This window comes from Ctenopharyngodon idella, chromosome 5 (genome assembly GCF_019924925.1).
Source record: "Ctenopharyngodon idella isolate HZGC_01 chromosome 5, HZGC01, whole genome shotgun sequence".
Lineage (NCBI taxonomy): Eukaryota > Metazoa > Chordata > Actinopteri > Cypriniformes > Xenocyprididae > Ctenopharyngodon > Ctenopharyngodon idella.
In genome coordinates this window covers 27,328,905-27,341,594 of record NC_067224.1, presented here as the reverse complement: position 1 = coordinate 27,341,594, position 12,690 = coordinate 27,328,905, and the positions used below count along the sequence as shown (strand labels likewise).

The 12,690-nt window shown below is 37.5% G+C and overlaps 1 protein-coding gene across 12 annotated transcripts in view; it reads right to left on the bottom strand.

Moving 5' to 3' along the window:
- The window catches only part of trpm3 (transient receptor potential cation channel, subfamily M, member 3), a 138,714-nt gene that overhangs the window by 10,342 nt on the left and 115,682 nt on the right, over nucleotides 1–12,690 (bottom strand). For 4 of the 12 annotated variants that reach the window (XM_051893578.1, XM_051893584.1, XM_051893581.1 and 1 more), the window contains exons 13-20: nucleotides 12,073–12,213; nucleotides 10,311–10,340; nucleotides 9,653–9,945; nucleotides 9,043–9,271; nucleotides 6,365–6,532; nucleotides 2,923–3,063; nucleotides 1,046–1,174; nucleotides 298–549 (exon numbers count right to left, since the gene is read on the bottom strand). In XM_051893578.1, the coding sequence (XP_051749538.1) occupies nucleotides 298–549; nucleotides 1,046–1,174; nucleotides 2,923–3,063; nucleotides 6,365–6,532; nucleotides 9,043–9,271; nucleotides 9,653–9,945; nucleotides 10,311–10,340; nucleotides 12,073–12,213 (1,383 nt within the window). Of the gene's footprint in view, nucleotides 1–297; nucleotides 550–1,045; nucleotides 1,175–2,922; nucleotides 3,064–6,328; nucleotides 6,533–9,042; nucleotides 9,272–9,652; nucleotides 9,946–10,310; nucleotides 10,341–12,072; nucleotides 12,214–12,405; nucleotides 12,442–12,690 lie in introns of all 12 variants that reach the window. The other 8 variants (XM_051893583.1, XM_051893579.1, XM_051893585.1 and 5 more) reach the window with 3 other exon arrangements.

Sequence of the window (12,690 nt, the reverse complement as noted above, 5' to 3'; positions counted from 1 at the left end):
TTTTCTTACCCAAACGCATGGCTTCACTTCAGAAAGCCTTTATTAACCCCCCGGAGGCGTGTGGAGTACATTTATGATGGATGGATGCACTTTCTTCAGCTTCAAACTCATTGCCCCTGTTCACTGCCATTATAAAGCTTGGATACATCAGGATATTTATTAATATAACTCCGATTGTGTTCATCAGAAAGAAGAAGGTCATATACACCTAGGATGGCTTGAGGGTGAGTAAATCTTGGGGTAATTTTCATTTTAAAGTGAACTAATCCTATAAACCAATCAATTAGTCTCCCTCACCATCTTGCCGATCATCATGACGTATGGACCCAGGTATTTGTTCACCCCGAAGATGTCAAGCAGTCGTATGTACCAATAAATGATATTGACACAGTAAATGACCCTCCCATAGCTCATCAGGGGCGGGTCTTGTAGGCGGAGCACCATCCCAATGGAGAAGATGAGGATGGCCATGAGGTCAGTGACGTTCCAGTACTCCTGTAACCACACTTTCACTTTCTGCAGGAGCTTCCCTGGCTCTGACATGAGGATCTAAGAGACAGGAGAGAGTTAAACAGCAAAGAACACAGTGAAATGATGGACAAATTAACTTTCTAAACAATTGTAAACCAAAAATACAGAAAAACAGTAATATTTTGACTTTTAATTGTTTAATTTAAAATAACTGCTTTCTATTTTAACATTTTTTTTTTTTTTAAATGTCATTTATACCTGGGATGACAAAGCTGAATTTTCAGGATGGACATGGACAAATTAACCTTTCAAAACAACCATTAACCAGACAAACAGCAAAAGTATTTGCATTTACTAATTTCCACAAGAGGGCAGTAATAGACTAGTAAATAGTTTATTTGAAAGAGTTCACATTCTGAGGTCTCCTCAACAGCAAGTATTTAACTGAAGAGCAGCTGTGTAATTATATGAAAATGTAATTATTAGACATTGCCTATGAATAATAAATCATCTTTTACCACATTTCAGGGATCGAAGAAAACAGTATTTGCTCACTGAGCTCTAATGAACTCACCTCTCTCATCTTCTCAATGCCATTGGTGAAGATGTAGGCAATGACAATCCACTCCTGAGGAGAGGGCCACAGGTCCATCTTCACTAGCACAATATAGTTGAAGAGCATCAAGTATCCTACATAGGCTAACTGTGGGAATACACAGCAACATGATTTGATTAGGGTAAATAACCCTCTTTGGTCTGTTCAGCTCAAACAATGAAGTACAACAGTGAAAGTCTATTAAATTCACAGAGAATAAATGATAATTCTGACTGATTATGTTAGCTTCAATTCCACCAGGGCTATTATAAATTGCAGTTTTAGAACTTTTCATTTGGTTTCTATTTTATTGTCAATACTGTTCAAAAGATTTTGAAAGAAACTGAATACTTTATTCAGCAAGAAACATTGATCGAAAGTGACAGCAAAGACATTTATAATGTTACAAAAGATTTCTAATTCAAATAAATTCTGTTCTTTCAACTTTTCAATCAAGAGTTTTCAATGTTCAAGAATCTTGAAAAACATGTATCATAGTTTTTCAACATTGATAAATGTTTCTTGAGCACCAAATAAGCAAATAAGGATCATGGCTGCTATATATCTTAGTTTAAATATATCTTATAGTTTCCAATTATCATGTTTACTGCAGGCATGTTGTAGATTTCATGTTTTATAATATACCATACATCACAAACTAAAATGAACTTAGTTTGTTTTGGAGTCACTGGGTCACATTCACTAAGCATGCATACTTACAAATTTGTGCATAAATTCTAAGTGAGTGAAACGCTTTCATGAACAAATCAGGATTCATCAATGACTTTTGTTCTAAAAATTCATTCTAAAAAAAAAAAAAAAAAAAAAAAAAATGTAGGAACCACTTGTACGCAATCATATACTCTTGGTGTCCTTATAAACATCTTAAAGGGTTTGTTCACCCAAAAATGAGTCATTAATTACTCACCCTCATGTCGTTCCAAACCTGAAAGACTTTCGTTCATCTTTGGAACACAAATGAAGATCTTTTTGATGAAATCTAACAGCTTTTTTCTTTAGTCCACACCACTCAATTCATATGGATTAGTTTTATGATCTCTTTATGAGCATCAAAGTTTCAAATGCGTAGCTGTCTATGGAGGAACAGAAAGCTCTCAGATTTCATCAAACAGATCTTCATTTGCGTTGAACGAAAGTCTTACGGGTTTGGAACGACAATGTTTGTATTGTAAGTTCCTTATACTTACTCTCCTTTATTGTACAGAGAAAAAAAAAGTGGCAACATATATTGCAGAAAAAGGATTTTTTTTTTTTGTGCTGCATCAACATGCATCAAAAAAAAAAAAAAAAAACAGTTCTCACTGGCATCTCTGGGTAAAGCTCTTCTTTTCTTTGGCAACACATATTTTTTATTTATTGTCAAAATGGTAGAAAGACTGACACTCTCACCAGTGGAGAACAGAAATACTGCTCAGTCTAAACACTACAACGTGACTGTGATGGGAAAGAGAGAGAGTACAAGCAACAAGAGAAAAAAAGAGTGAGTAAATAATAAAGAGACAGTACACAGAGCAGAATTTTTCATCTTCTGGAGCCTGGAGATTTGTCAGATTCATGGCCTATATTTAAAACATAGATGAGGCTAAATAAAAAAAAAATCTCAGCTGTTTTGATCTCTACTTGCCTGCATTTGAACGTTTCTCCCCCTGGACCTGATATGGTATCTACTGATATGAATTTCCACTTTATTTGCAACTGAAAGATTTCAGAGGGCATTTCTCTGAAGAATTCTCAAACAAGGTATTTTGATGTTCATATAGATTTGATATGCTAAACACACTGAACAATACTGTATGTATTTTTGTACTAAAAGAGGGCACAGCTGGGGCTTTTACCGTGTGAAACCAGAACTTGACGATAGGGGCGTTGTAAAACTCGTAAATTTTGCGACCCAGTGGAATCAGCCGATGGCGGTTCTGAACCTCCTGCACCTGTTTCTTACGTGACGCTTCTGAACTGACATTTCCCAGCATGGCCTGGGAAAAGTACAGAGGATAGAAAGAGGAGAAAAACAGAAAGCATTGCTTTTACACACCATTTACATAGTGTGATTTCTCACCCAGAATTGCATGCAGCTGTTTCAAACACTGCAAAGCAATACTGAGTGTCAAGGAAGGTGAGATATTCACTATGAGCTGGGCATTGATGAGTCCGCTGGGAATGGTCGTGCGGAAAAAGAAAGAGAGAGTGTGAGAGTGTGTGTGTGAGAGAAGAAAAAAGAAAAAGGGAATGAAAATGCCCAGTGCCATGGGTTATTTGGACACATCCTTAATCCAAGAGTGGGGAGCTTATCCCGTAAATGGAAAAATATGGTGCACTCTTGGACATTATGGCAGAATTGTATTGCAACAACTTTTTTTGCTGTTGAAGCTGTTTGGTCGAACTTTGCTGCAGTACAGTCTTACAAACTACACACTGTCAATCTAAATGCAATAAAAAACAGTTTGTTTATTTCACAGCTTAAGTTATGCACAGGATCTAATTTTGGCACAGGCATTTCAATGTTGTAACAGAGATAAATGTCTGCAATTACAGTGTATACTTTCAAGAAAAGCATTCAAATAAATTGCAATACAATTGTCATCTTGTGTTGTAACCTCATACAGTATATCTAATATATTCATAGTGAAGTGAGGGGCAAAGCTTCCGTTTTTGAAACCGTGTTGTATAAGATCAGGTCAACCCAGTCACGTTCTGGGAAATGTAGTCCTTCTCAGTTGTTTTGACCTAGTAACTCTTGGACTACATTTCTAAACTAGTGTCTTGTGCTGACCTGTTTCTTTAGAGCAGTGGTTCTGAAACTGTGGAGGATTCAAAGTGGTCCACAAGTTGATTGGCTGATTTAGAAAACAGACCAACATAAATAAAATGATGTAATTGACATAAAGCTCCAACACTGAATTAATCAACAGATTAATAAACTCAAAACAATAAATTACTGTAAGTGACTGTTTAAATTATACCGTATATAATTTGTATACTATTCAAAACTTTAGGGTCTGTAAGATTTTTTAATGTTTTTGAAAGAAGTCTCCTATGCTCACCATAGTTGCATTTTACAATGTAAATTTATTTCTGTGATGCAAAGCTGAATTTTCAGCATCATTACTCCAGTCTTCCATGTCACATGATCCTTCAGAAATCCTTCTAATGCTGATTTGGTGCTCAAGAAACATTTCTTTTCATTAGCATTATAGAAAACAGTTGTGCTGCTTAATATTTTTGTGGAATCTATGATATGCTTTTTTTTTTTTAGAATTGAAAAGTAGAAGGAACAGGATTTATTTGAAATAGAAATCTTTTGTTACATTATAAATGTATTTGATTAATTTATTGCTGTCTTGTTGATTTTTTTTCCTTCAAAAAAAAAAAAAAAAAAAATCTTACTGACCCCAAACTTCTGAACGGTACTGTATGCTACAATTCAAACATATTGAAACACTAAGACAGTTTTATGTTTTTGAATGAAATTGATACTTATGATGCATTAAACTGATCAACCATAACAGATTTTAATGTTTGTCATGTGTAGCACTAACAGCTTATGCATTCTAGTCAATTTATGAGATACTTATAAGATTGCACCAGTATAGCACCAGTCTGTTTCTCTGAGACTCAGATTCCTTATCTTGTTGTTGTTCATCTGGGCCCATCCACGTCTCTCTCTGTGTTATTTAAATAAGGTTTGCTTTCTTCTTTTAGAATAGTAGCATACAAAACAGCCTTCGATTCTCAAAAAAACAACAGACAGGTGTGTTTATAGAAAAATGCTTGCTATTTTTAAAACAAAAATTTGACTTCAAAGTGTACAGTGACTTGCAAGATATGCTAGTGTACTCAATACTTGGGCAACTGAAAAAAGATACTCTACTACCATTAGTTCACTTTAAAATGAAAATTACTCCAAGATTTACTCACCCTCAAGCCATCTTAGGTGTATATGACTCTTCTTTCTGATGAACACAATCAGTTATACTAATAAATATCCTGATGCATCTGAGCTTCATAATGGCAGTGAACAGAGTCAATGAGTTTGAATCTCAAGTATATATATATATAGGTCTTCCGTACCGCGCGACATCAGTTAAGTTTTTTTCTTAAGTTGAATACGGAAGGCGTAGGACGTAGTGTAAGCATTTTGAACTGCGAGAGGTGTTACACTTTCTTCCTAAGTTGAATACTCAAGGCGGTCTGGCGGAAGCTAGATATTTTACTTTATAACTTGTTAAATAAGGATATTTTTCTAACACAAACTCATCGCTTCGCTTCAGAAAACCTTTATTAACCCCCTAAAGCCGTGTGGAGTACATTTAGGATGGATGGATGCACTTTCTTGAGATTCAAACTCATTGCCCCCGTTCACTGCCATTATAAAGCTTGGATACATCAGGATATTATTAATATAACTCTGATTGTGTTCATCAGAAAGAAGAATGTCATATACACCTAGGATGGCTTGAAGGTGAGTAAATCTTGGGGTCATTTTCATTTTAAAGTGAACTAATCCTTCAAGGAGATTTTGTACACTAATCAAAATTGTAAGTAATTGTTTTGAAGTAGCTGCTGCTTTCCCCCATATTTGGGGCTGTTTATGTGGTCCACTATCTGAAACAGTTCAAGAGCCACTGCTTTAGAACAACACTTGATAGTTCACAATGGAAGATTGAACAACAATATTCGTGCAGTTTTGTGTGAAGGAAGGCACTTCTGGTTTAACTTAAAAGTGAAGGTTGTCATTATGGAGACGGCAGATCAAGGCTGCTAATATAATGCAATATTGAAACAAGCCTTTAACATGCACAATGGTGTTGTAGATGCGTGAATGATAAAGACACAGGCAGCTTTCAGTCACAGTACCGTACTTCAGACGAGACCCTAGCTAAAAGAAAAGAAACAGAGAGGAGACAAGGACAGAGGCAGACGGAGACACGATACAACTCCACAACCACGCGTCTTTGCTTTGACAACGAGGAACGAAGAGAAAGGGCAAAGTGGGAGAGGGGTGTGGGGCAGGGAGTTCACAAAAAAACGGCAGGGTTGGTACGGATTTCTAAGAAGAGGAGCCATGGACTCGAGGTACAAAAAAAATTAAAAATAAGAATTCTGAAGCATATTTGAGAGGCCAAATTGGGGGCAGGTTGAGGACAGAGCAGAGCAGATGTGCCTAAGTGTGTGTACGTGTGTGTGCCCGAGTGTGTTAGACTACAAGCTAAGAAACGAGGCTAAGGTGGGTGCTCTCACCACGGAGTTGTACTGCGTCTCACAGTAAGATCTTACTGTGAACTCCATGTCCTCCTCCTCTTTCTCCTTAGCTTGCTTCTCAGGTTCATCCACATCCTTCTCCTGCAGGTAGGTGTCCTGGTCCTGAGGCATATATGACATCTCGTCCTTATTTTTAAACTCAAGACTCAATATGGAAGGGGGGAGAAGTAGGCCCAAGATAACCTGGTGGACAAAACAAAAACACAGTTTGAGAAAAATCCACAGCTACTTTTCATTATTTATTAGTCAGTAGACCAGTTCCTCCAGTCACAGAATGCCTGTGATGATGAAATAACCGTCTCTCTTTCTTGCTACAATAGCACCTGTGAGATATAAAAACGCCAATCTCACCACTGAAGTCTGAACCAAAGGCAGAAATAAACCATGCAGAAAGTGAGCGAAACACAGAGAATCTCTGCACAGCTTGTTTTATTAGAGACTGATATATACAGTATCTGTCTGAGAATGTGTCTAGAGGTTGAACCTTTGACTGTTTACACTCACCGGCTACTTTATTAAGTACACCTTGCTAGTACCGTGTTGGACCCGCTTTTGCCTTCAGAACTGCCTTAATTCTTTGTGGCATAGATAGATTCAACAAGGTGCTGGAAAACAGCTGCACATGCATGATGCGAATTGCCCATTCCAGCACATCCCAAAGGTGCTCTATTGGATTGAGATCTGGTGATTGGGGAGGCCATTTGAGAATGTGAACACATTGTCATGTTCAAGAAACCAGTTTGAGATCATTTAAGCTTTGTGACATGGGTGCATTATACCCCTGGAAGTAGCCATCAGAAGATGAGTACACTGTGGTCATGAAGGGATGGACATGGTCAGCAACAATACTCAGGTAGGCTGTGGTGTTTATACAATGCTCAATTGGTACGAAGGGGCACAAAGTATGCCAAGAAAATATAAACCCTAGAGATGGTTGTGCGTGAAGTTGTAAATGAGACTGCCTCGATGACGTATGCAGCCTTTAAATGCGAACTCTGGAGGACGCAGCCTCAGCCCCGCCCCTTTTTAGCGCTGCACTAGTGTTCTGTCTTCCGGTTTGCAATTCCACAGCATGAAGGTAAGATCTTACGGATTTATGAACTGCTCGTTTTTAAATCTTCCCGGTCTACTGAGATTTGTTATGACAAACGCTTCAAACATTACAATGCTCATGATAACGTTCGTTAACTCTACAATAACTAAATCCAAATCACCAGCTAATTACTCTTTGACAGCGATGCCATAGAAATATACAGAGCTACCACTAAAACAGAAGTTCAAAGACAAAATTCTAAAGATGGCTGCGTGCTTCTTTCTCTGGCGCATAAGGGGGCGGTTTCACAGCCCATGTCTACATGCCTAAATGCATTGAGTTGCTGCCATGTGATTGGCTGATATTTATGTTAACAGGTGTACCTAATAAAGTGGCCAGTGAGTGCATATTCAAATGTTTGGGATCGGCTGCATTTGTTTGATCAAAAACACAGTAAATATTTTAATGTGAAATCCTTGAAATATTTTTATTTATTTTTTTTAGAATAGAATGTTGATTTTCAAACTTTGTATATGGTTTGAAATCCAATTAAAATTAGATTGTTAATGTGTCTCAGTCGTTCCTGTAGTTGAAACAGTACAGCATGGTGCTAGCAACGCCAAGGACATGGGTTCGTTTCTCAGGGAATGCATGAACTGATGAAATGTTTATCTTTAATGCAATGTTTGCATCTGCCAAATGTATACATGTGAATGAGAAGGTCATCTGAACGGATTTTATGTATTTCTTCCTCATTTGGTGTGCGAGAAGAGTTGCACTTGATGGAAAAGTCAGTGTAAAAGACCACAGAGCATGTGAATTTTTCCATTTACACCCTGAAGTTAGTATGCCAACTGTCCTCTTCAAAAGTCCAAAGTACAACATGGTTTTACCAGTACACCATTTTAAGTGTTCATGTCCCTTTGACACCGGCAGTGACACCAGAAACATTGTATGTGTCCAGATTTGGATCCTGCCATCATGAAAAACAAGCAATTTTGTCAATTAAATTTCTTTCCATGGCCAACCAATTTAATTTGCACATCTCCCGACAATAAATATTCCTGTCATTTTGGTGTCTCTCGAGTAAGAATGATAATTAGACTAGAGATTATTAAGAAAGCTATTAGACTACTGAAACTTCACTTAAGATGCCACAGGCAAGTTGCTGGCTTCATGTTGATGAGGACATGGTAAATACAACAAAAATGACAAATGACAGGCAATTTCACAAATATCGCAATCTGTTGAATATATATGTTGTATACGCGATGTAACAGAAGTAGCGACAGATAATTTCTTCCATATTGCAATGTACATCCGAGTGAGATGGAATATAGAAAAACAAAAAATGTAGAATTGGGACTTGGTTCTATGTATCAATTGTTGCTTGAATGGAGGCAGATCTGAATTTGAGCTTGCAGTCAATTTTAAGAAAACGGCGGGTTTAAGCAAACTAAATGATTGGAGAAGACTAGCATAGAGAAGTCTATCGCTTCACTGGAAGAACCATTTATGACATTTTGATTAAAAATGATGAGGTAAAAATATAAAAAAAAAGAAAAATGAAATATGCATGAATGAAGTGTTCACAATAAGATCATTAGATGCATTTAGGTAAATTTCCATTTCATGCTGACTTTTTTCTCCCAGATCTGACCTTCAGGCCAGAGTTCTTGCGCATGCGCAGACGTCCCATCCACATGTCAGTGAGAAGCATCTGGCTACAGGTGTGGGCGATGAAGTCCCTGTGCTTGGCAGCCACTGCCAGCTGCAGACAGGTGGCATTACTCCAGTTCTTCAGCTCGTAGGTCAACAGCTTCATGGCCATCTGTTCATCCTGCTTATAGGACTGATCGAGCAGCTCAACAGCCAGCTGACCAAACTCCCTGATGAAAAAAAGATGGAATATTTCTGTGCCAAAGATACATTCGTATGCAGATAAGCACACAAGATCATCTCTACACAACAACAACAACAAAAACACCAGCTTGTTTTAGGTGTGCAAGCAGGATAAGCTAGTCTCAAATACCATTACAAAGAGAAAAGGGTCCACATTAGACTTTTATGAATTTTAGAGGAGTCTTTGTGGTCAATCACTGTGCCTTTGATGGGATGCCAGTTTGGCACATAACAGATGGTCCCCCCCAGACGTACCCACCCCAGAGTTGTACACTCAACAGCAATGGGAACTGGACATGCAGGTGAAATCCTCATGTGAACGCTCATTCATGAGGTAACCAGCTCATAACATATCTTTACATTCATACCTTGAGTTCTGATTGAGTTCCTGTGAAATGTCATCTACCATGTCGTTCTCTGACGCTTCGTGGGCCATTGCCTTACAGAGCTTACAGGCAACCAGTGCTTTAGCCATGGCCTCCTCGCCATGCTGCCAGAAGAACAGGGCCATCTTCTGCCGTTTCATAAGCACTGCCCAAACCATCAGCTCATGGAACGGGAAAGGGAAGTGATTGATTTCTGGGTCATCCAGGTCAATGTCTACTTCCTCTTCTCGCTTCCGTGTGGTCTTTTGACGTCCTCGCCTAATGGGCATGTCATCCTATCATGGTAAAGATTTTGAAAAATATAATAATAACTACATAAATGGTATGTACTTTGTCCTATTTTTGCTCTAGTACTGTCATAATAACAATAATTATACACACACATACAGTATACAGTAAAAGATCAAAACAGGACAATAAAGTAGCTATATTTATAGTCTAAATGTGGTTATTAATAGTAAGAGGACCAGTAAAGACAAACGTAAAAAACAACTCTGAACATGCAATACAGGGAGCATTTTCATTGTGAACCTTTATTACTTGAATCCAACCCTCTAAATCAAAGGAGAGCTTAAAGAAAGTGTTCAGTAGGGATTTTATTGGAAAAGTGGGATACATGAAACTAAGAAGTAAATCTCACCTCCATTCCAAGCAGCTTCAGGGCTTTTGGCTACAACACACACAAAAATAAAAACACATACAGGACAAAAATAAGGCACGTTAGATTTGATTTGTGCATTTTCCAAATTGTTTTACCATCCTTCTGGTACACATGTAAAATCATGGCATGCTTAATGAGTAGATAGGATTCTTCATGCTATGCAATGATAAATTTAGAGCATGTCTCTGGTGGCACCGCAGATGTCTGATCTATTTCAAGCCTATATAGCCGCATGCGTAGAAAGATGTATGTGCGTATGTTCATTTAAGATAAAATGTACTCACAATATTGAAATGCATGCATATATTCATAAATACACGCTCTCAGGCATCATGTAATGGTAAACTGCTATTACAGATAAGATGCTCATGTGACATTGACTGACATGATTGAGCAGTGATGTTTCATGTCCTCTTAGTAACCCAGGTAGCACTCTCTGAAATTCGTTGTGCGTCAGAGGACTGAGATTTGTGGCTTAGATGCCTGAGCCTTCAGAGGTGTTAAAAATGTGTGAGAAAATTAGATATCATCCAGGTGTCAGTGGCTTGAGAATTTGTCTTGACTCCCGTTTACTTTGCACAGCTGAAGTGCCACTATATGGAAATTTGTTCTGCGCCGAGTATCTAGTTTGTGTTAGTTCCATATGCCATCTCTCTGGTAGCTCATATGGGAAATATTTTTTTTTCCCAGGTGGGTCATTCTGATAAAAAAACTCAACACATTACATTACATTGGAAAATTGTTTTCATTTATGGGAACCTGAGAGAATAATCTTGTGTTTGAAAAGCAAGTATAATACTTTATTATAGTATTATTTAGATAGCGAAGTGAATGTGTATGTGATGGGTCATCACTTAACTACAAAGATGTTTTAAATTAAAATAATACAAATTTTTAATATATATATATAAAAGACTTTTGTAATATTCATATTTTGAGAATCTCGTAATAGTTTTTTTTTTATGAGAAAATCATAAACATTTTGAGAATAAAGTTGCAATATTAGAAAAACAAAATACAGTCAAAAGTTAAAATTATAATTTTTTTACTTGAAATATTTTTACTTTATTCATAGAACACTATGCTCTTAAAGGCACAGAATGTATGTTTCACCGCTAGAAGTCGCTTATTCAAAATGATTACAAAGGAGTAGCTTGATGTCGCTGTGAATGAGCGTGGAATCATGGGAGGTGTCGTCTTCACCTCCACAGCCGATAGAAAGCAATCCGATGAGACTCAGGAACTGTAAAGCTCTTTCTGATTATGCTATGTTAGCCACTTGACAAAATAGTGTATCTGAGGCATGGTATAAACATGAGATTCAGACTAACCGTGTTGTGTTGTTTCCGTGGTTTCTACAGAAGTAAAACTGAAAATCGAGGGTAACTCGGATATGATGTCATTGACAGGCAACGCAATGACACGGCCCGTTGCACTTTGAATTAGCTGATTACTCTGGATTTAAACATTGTTGGAAGCATTTGGGATAATGTAAGTACACAAGTCAACAAAATATATAACACTGTTCTAGTGGTTTTTGGATATTTTACTCAAAAAATGTGCCTTTAATCTCCTATTTTTACGACTATTTTATTTTCACATTACAAATGTATTCTTATCATGTAACAACTATATTCTAGTAATGTAGCAACTTTATATAACTTTGTTCTTGAAATCTTAGTTTGGAACGATTCTGATTTAGAGCCACATGCCATTTTTTTTAAAAGGTTCAATAACATACTCTTTTGGGTCCAAAAAGGTTGTGATAGAGGGTCCGAAATCTCTTCCTGGTGTAATTGCAGCGGTAGGCTCCACCCATGAGGTATTCAATTACCAATCCGATGTCAATCAGGCTGATGCGGTAGTCAGGGGGCAGGTTACCCTGTAAACAAAAAGGTTATTTATGGCAACACTGAATCCGTGCCAACAGTTATGGCTATGAAAATGACAAACGGTAAAGTCAGACACAAACCACGTGCTCAACTACATGCACACCCATCCACTCTCACTCCACAAACACACTGACATATTGCTAGTAGGAATCAAGATAATTGAAGAAGATTGTCTGATTCACCTTGAGGTAGATCCAACTGAACCCTGGATATTCTTGCTTGGAAAGAACACACAAGGTCAGTGAGACAGAATCATATTAAAGGGACAGACATCCCACTGAGACCAAGCAAGTCTAGAATCAGGGTTTGATACCATTTTAAACTGACCGTGAAAACAATAAGCCTCTCTACTAAAAAACCCCAAAAAAACAATAGATAGTCAGAGCGTAGGAGAGAGAAAGTGATTGAAAATGAGAGAATGGAGTCTAATAATGGGCGGGACAAAGAAAGACCAGAGGAAAGTGATA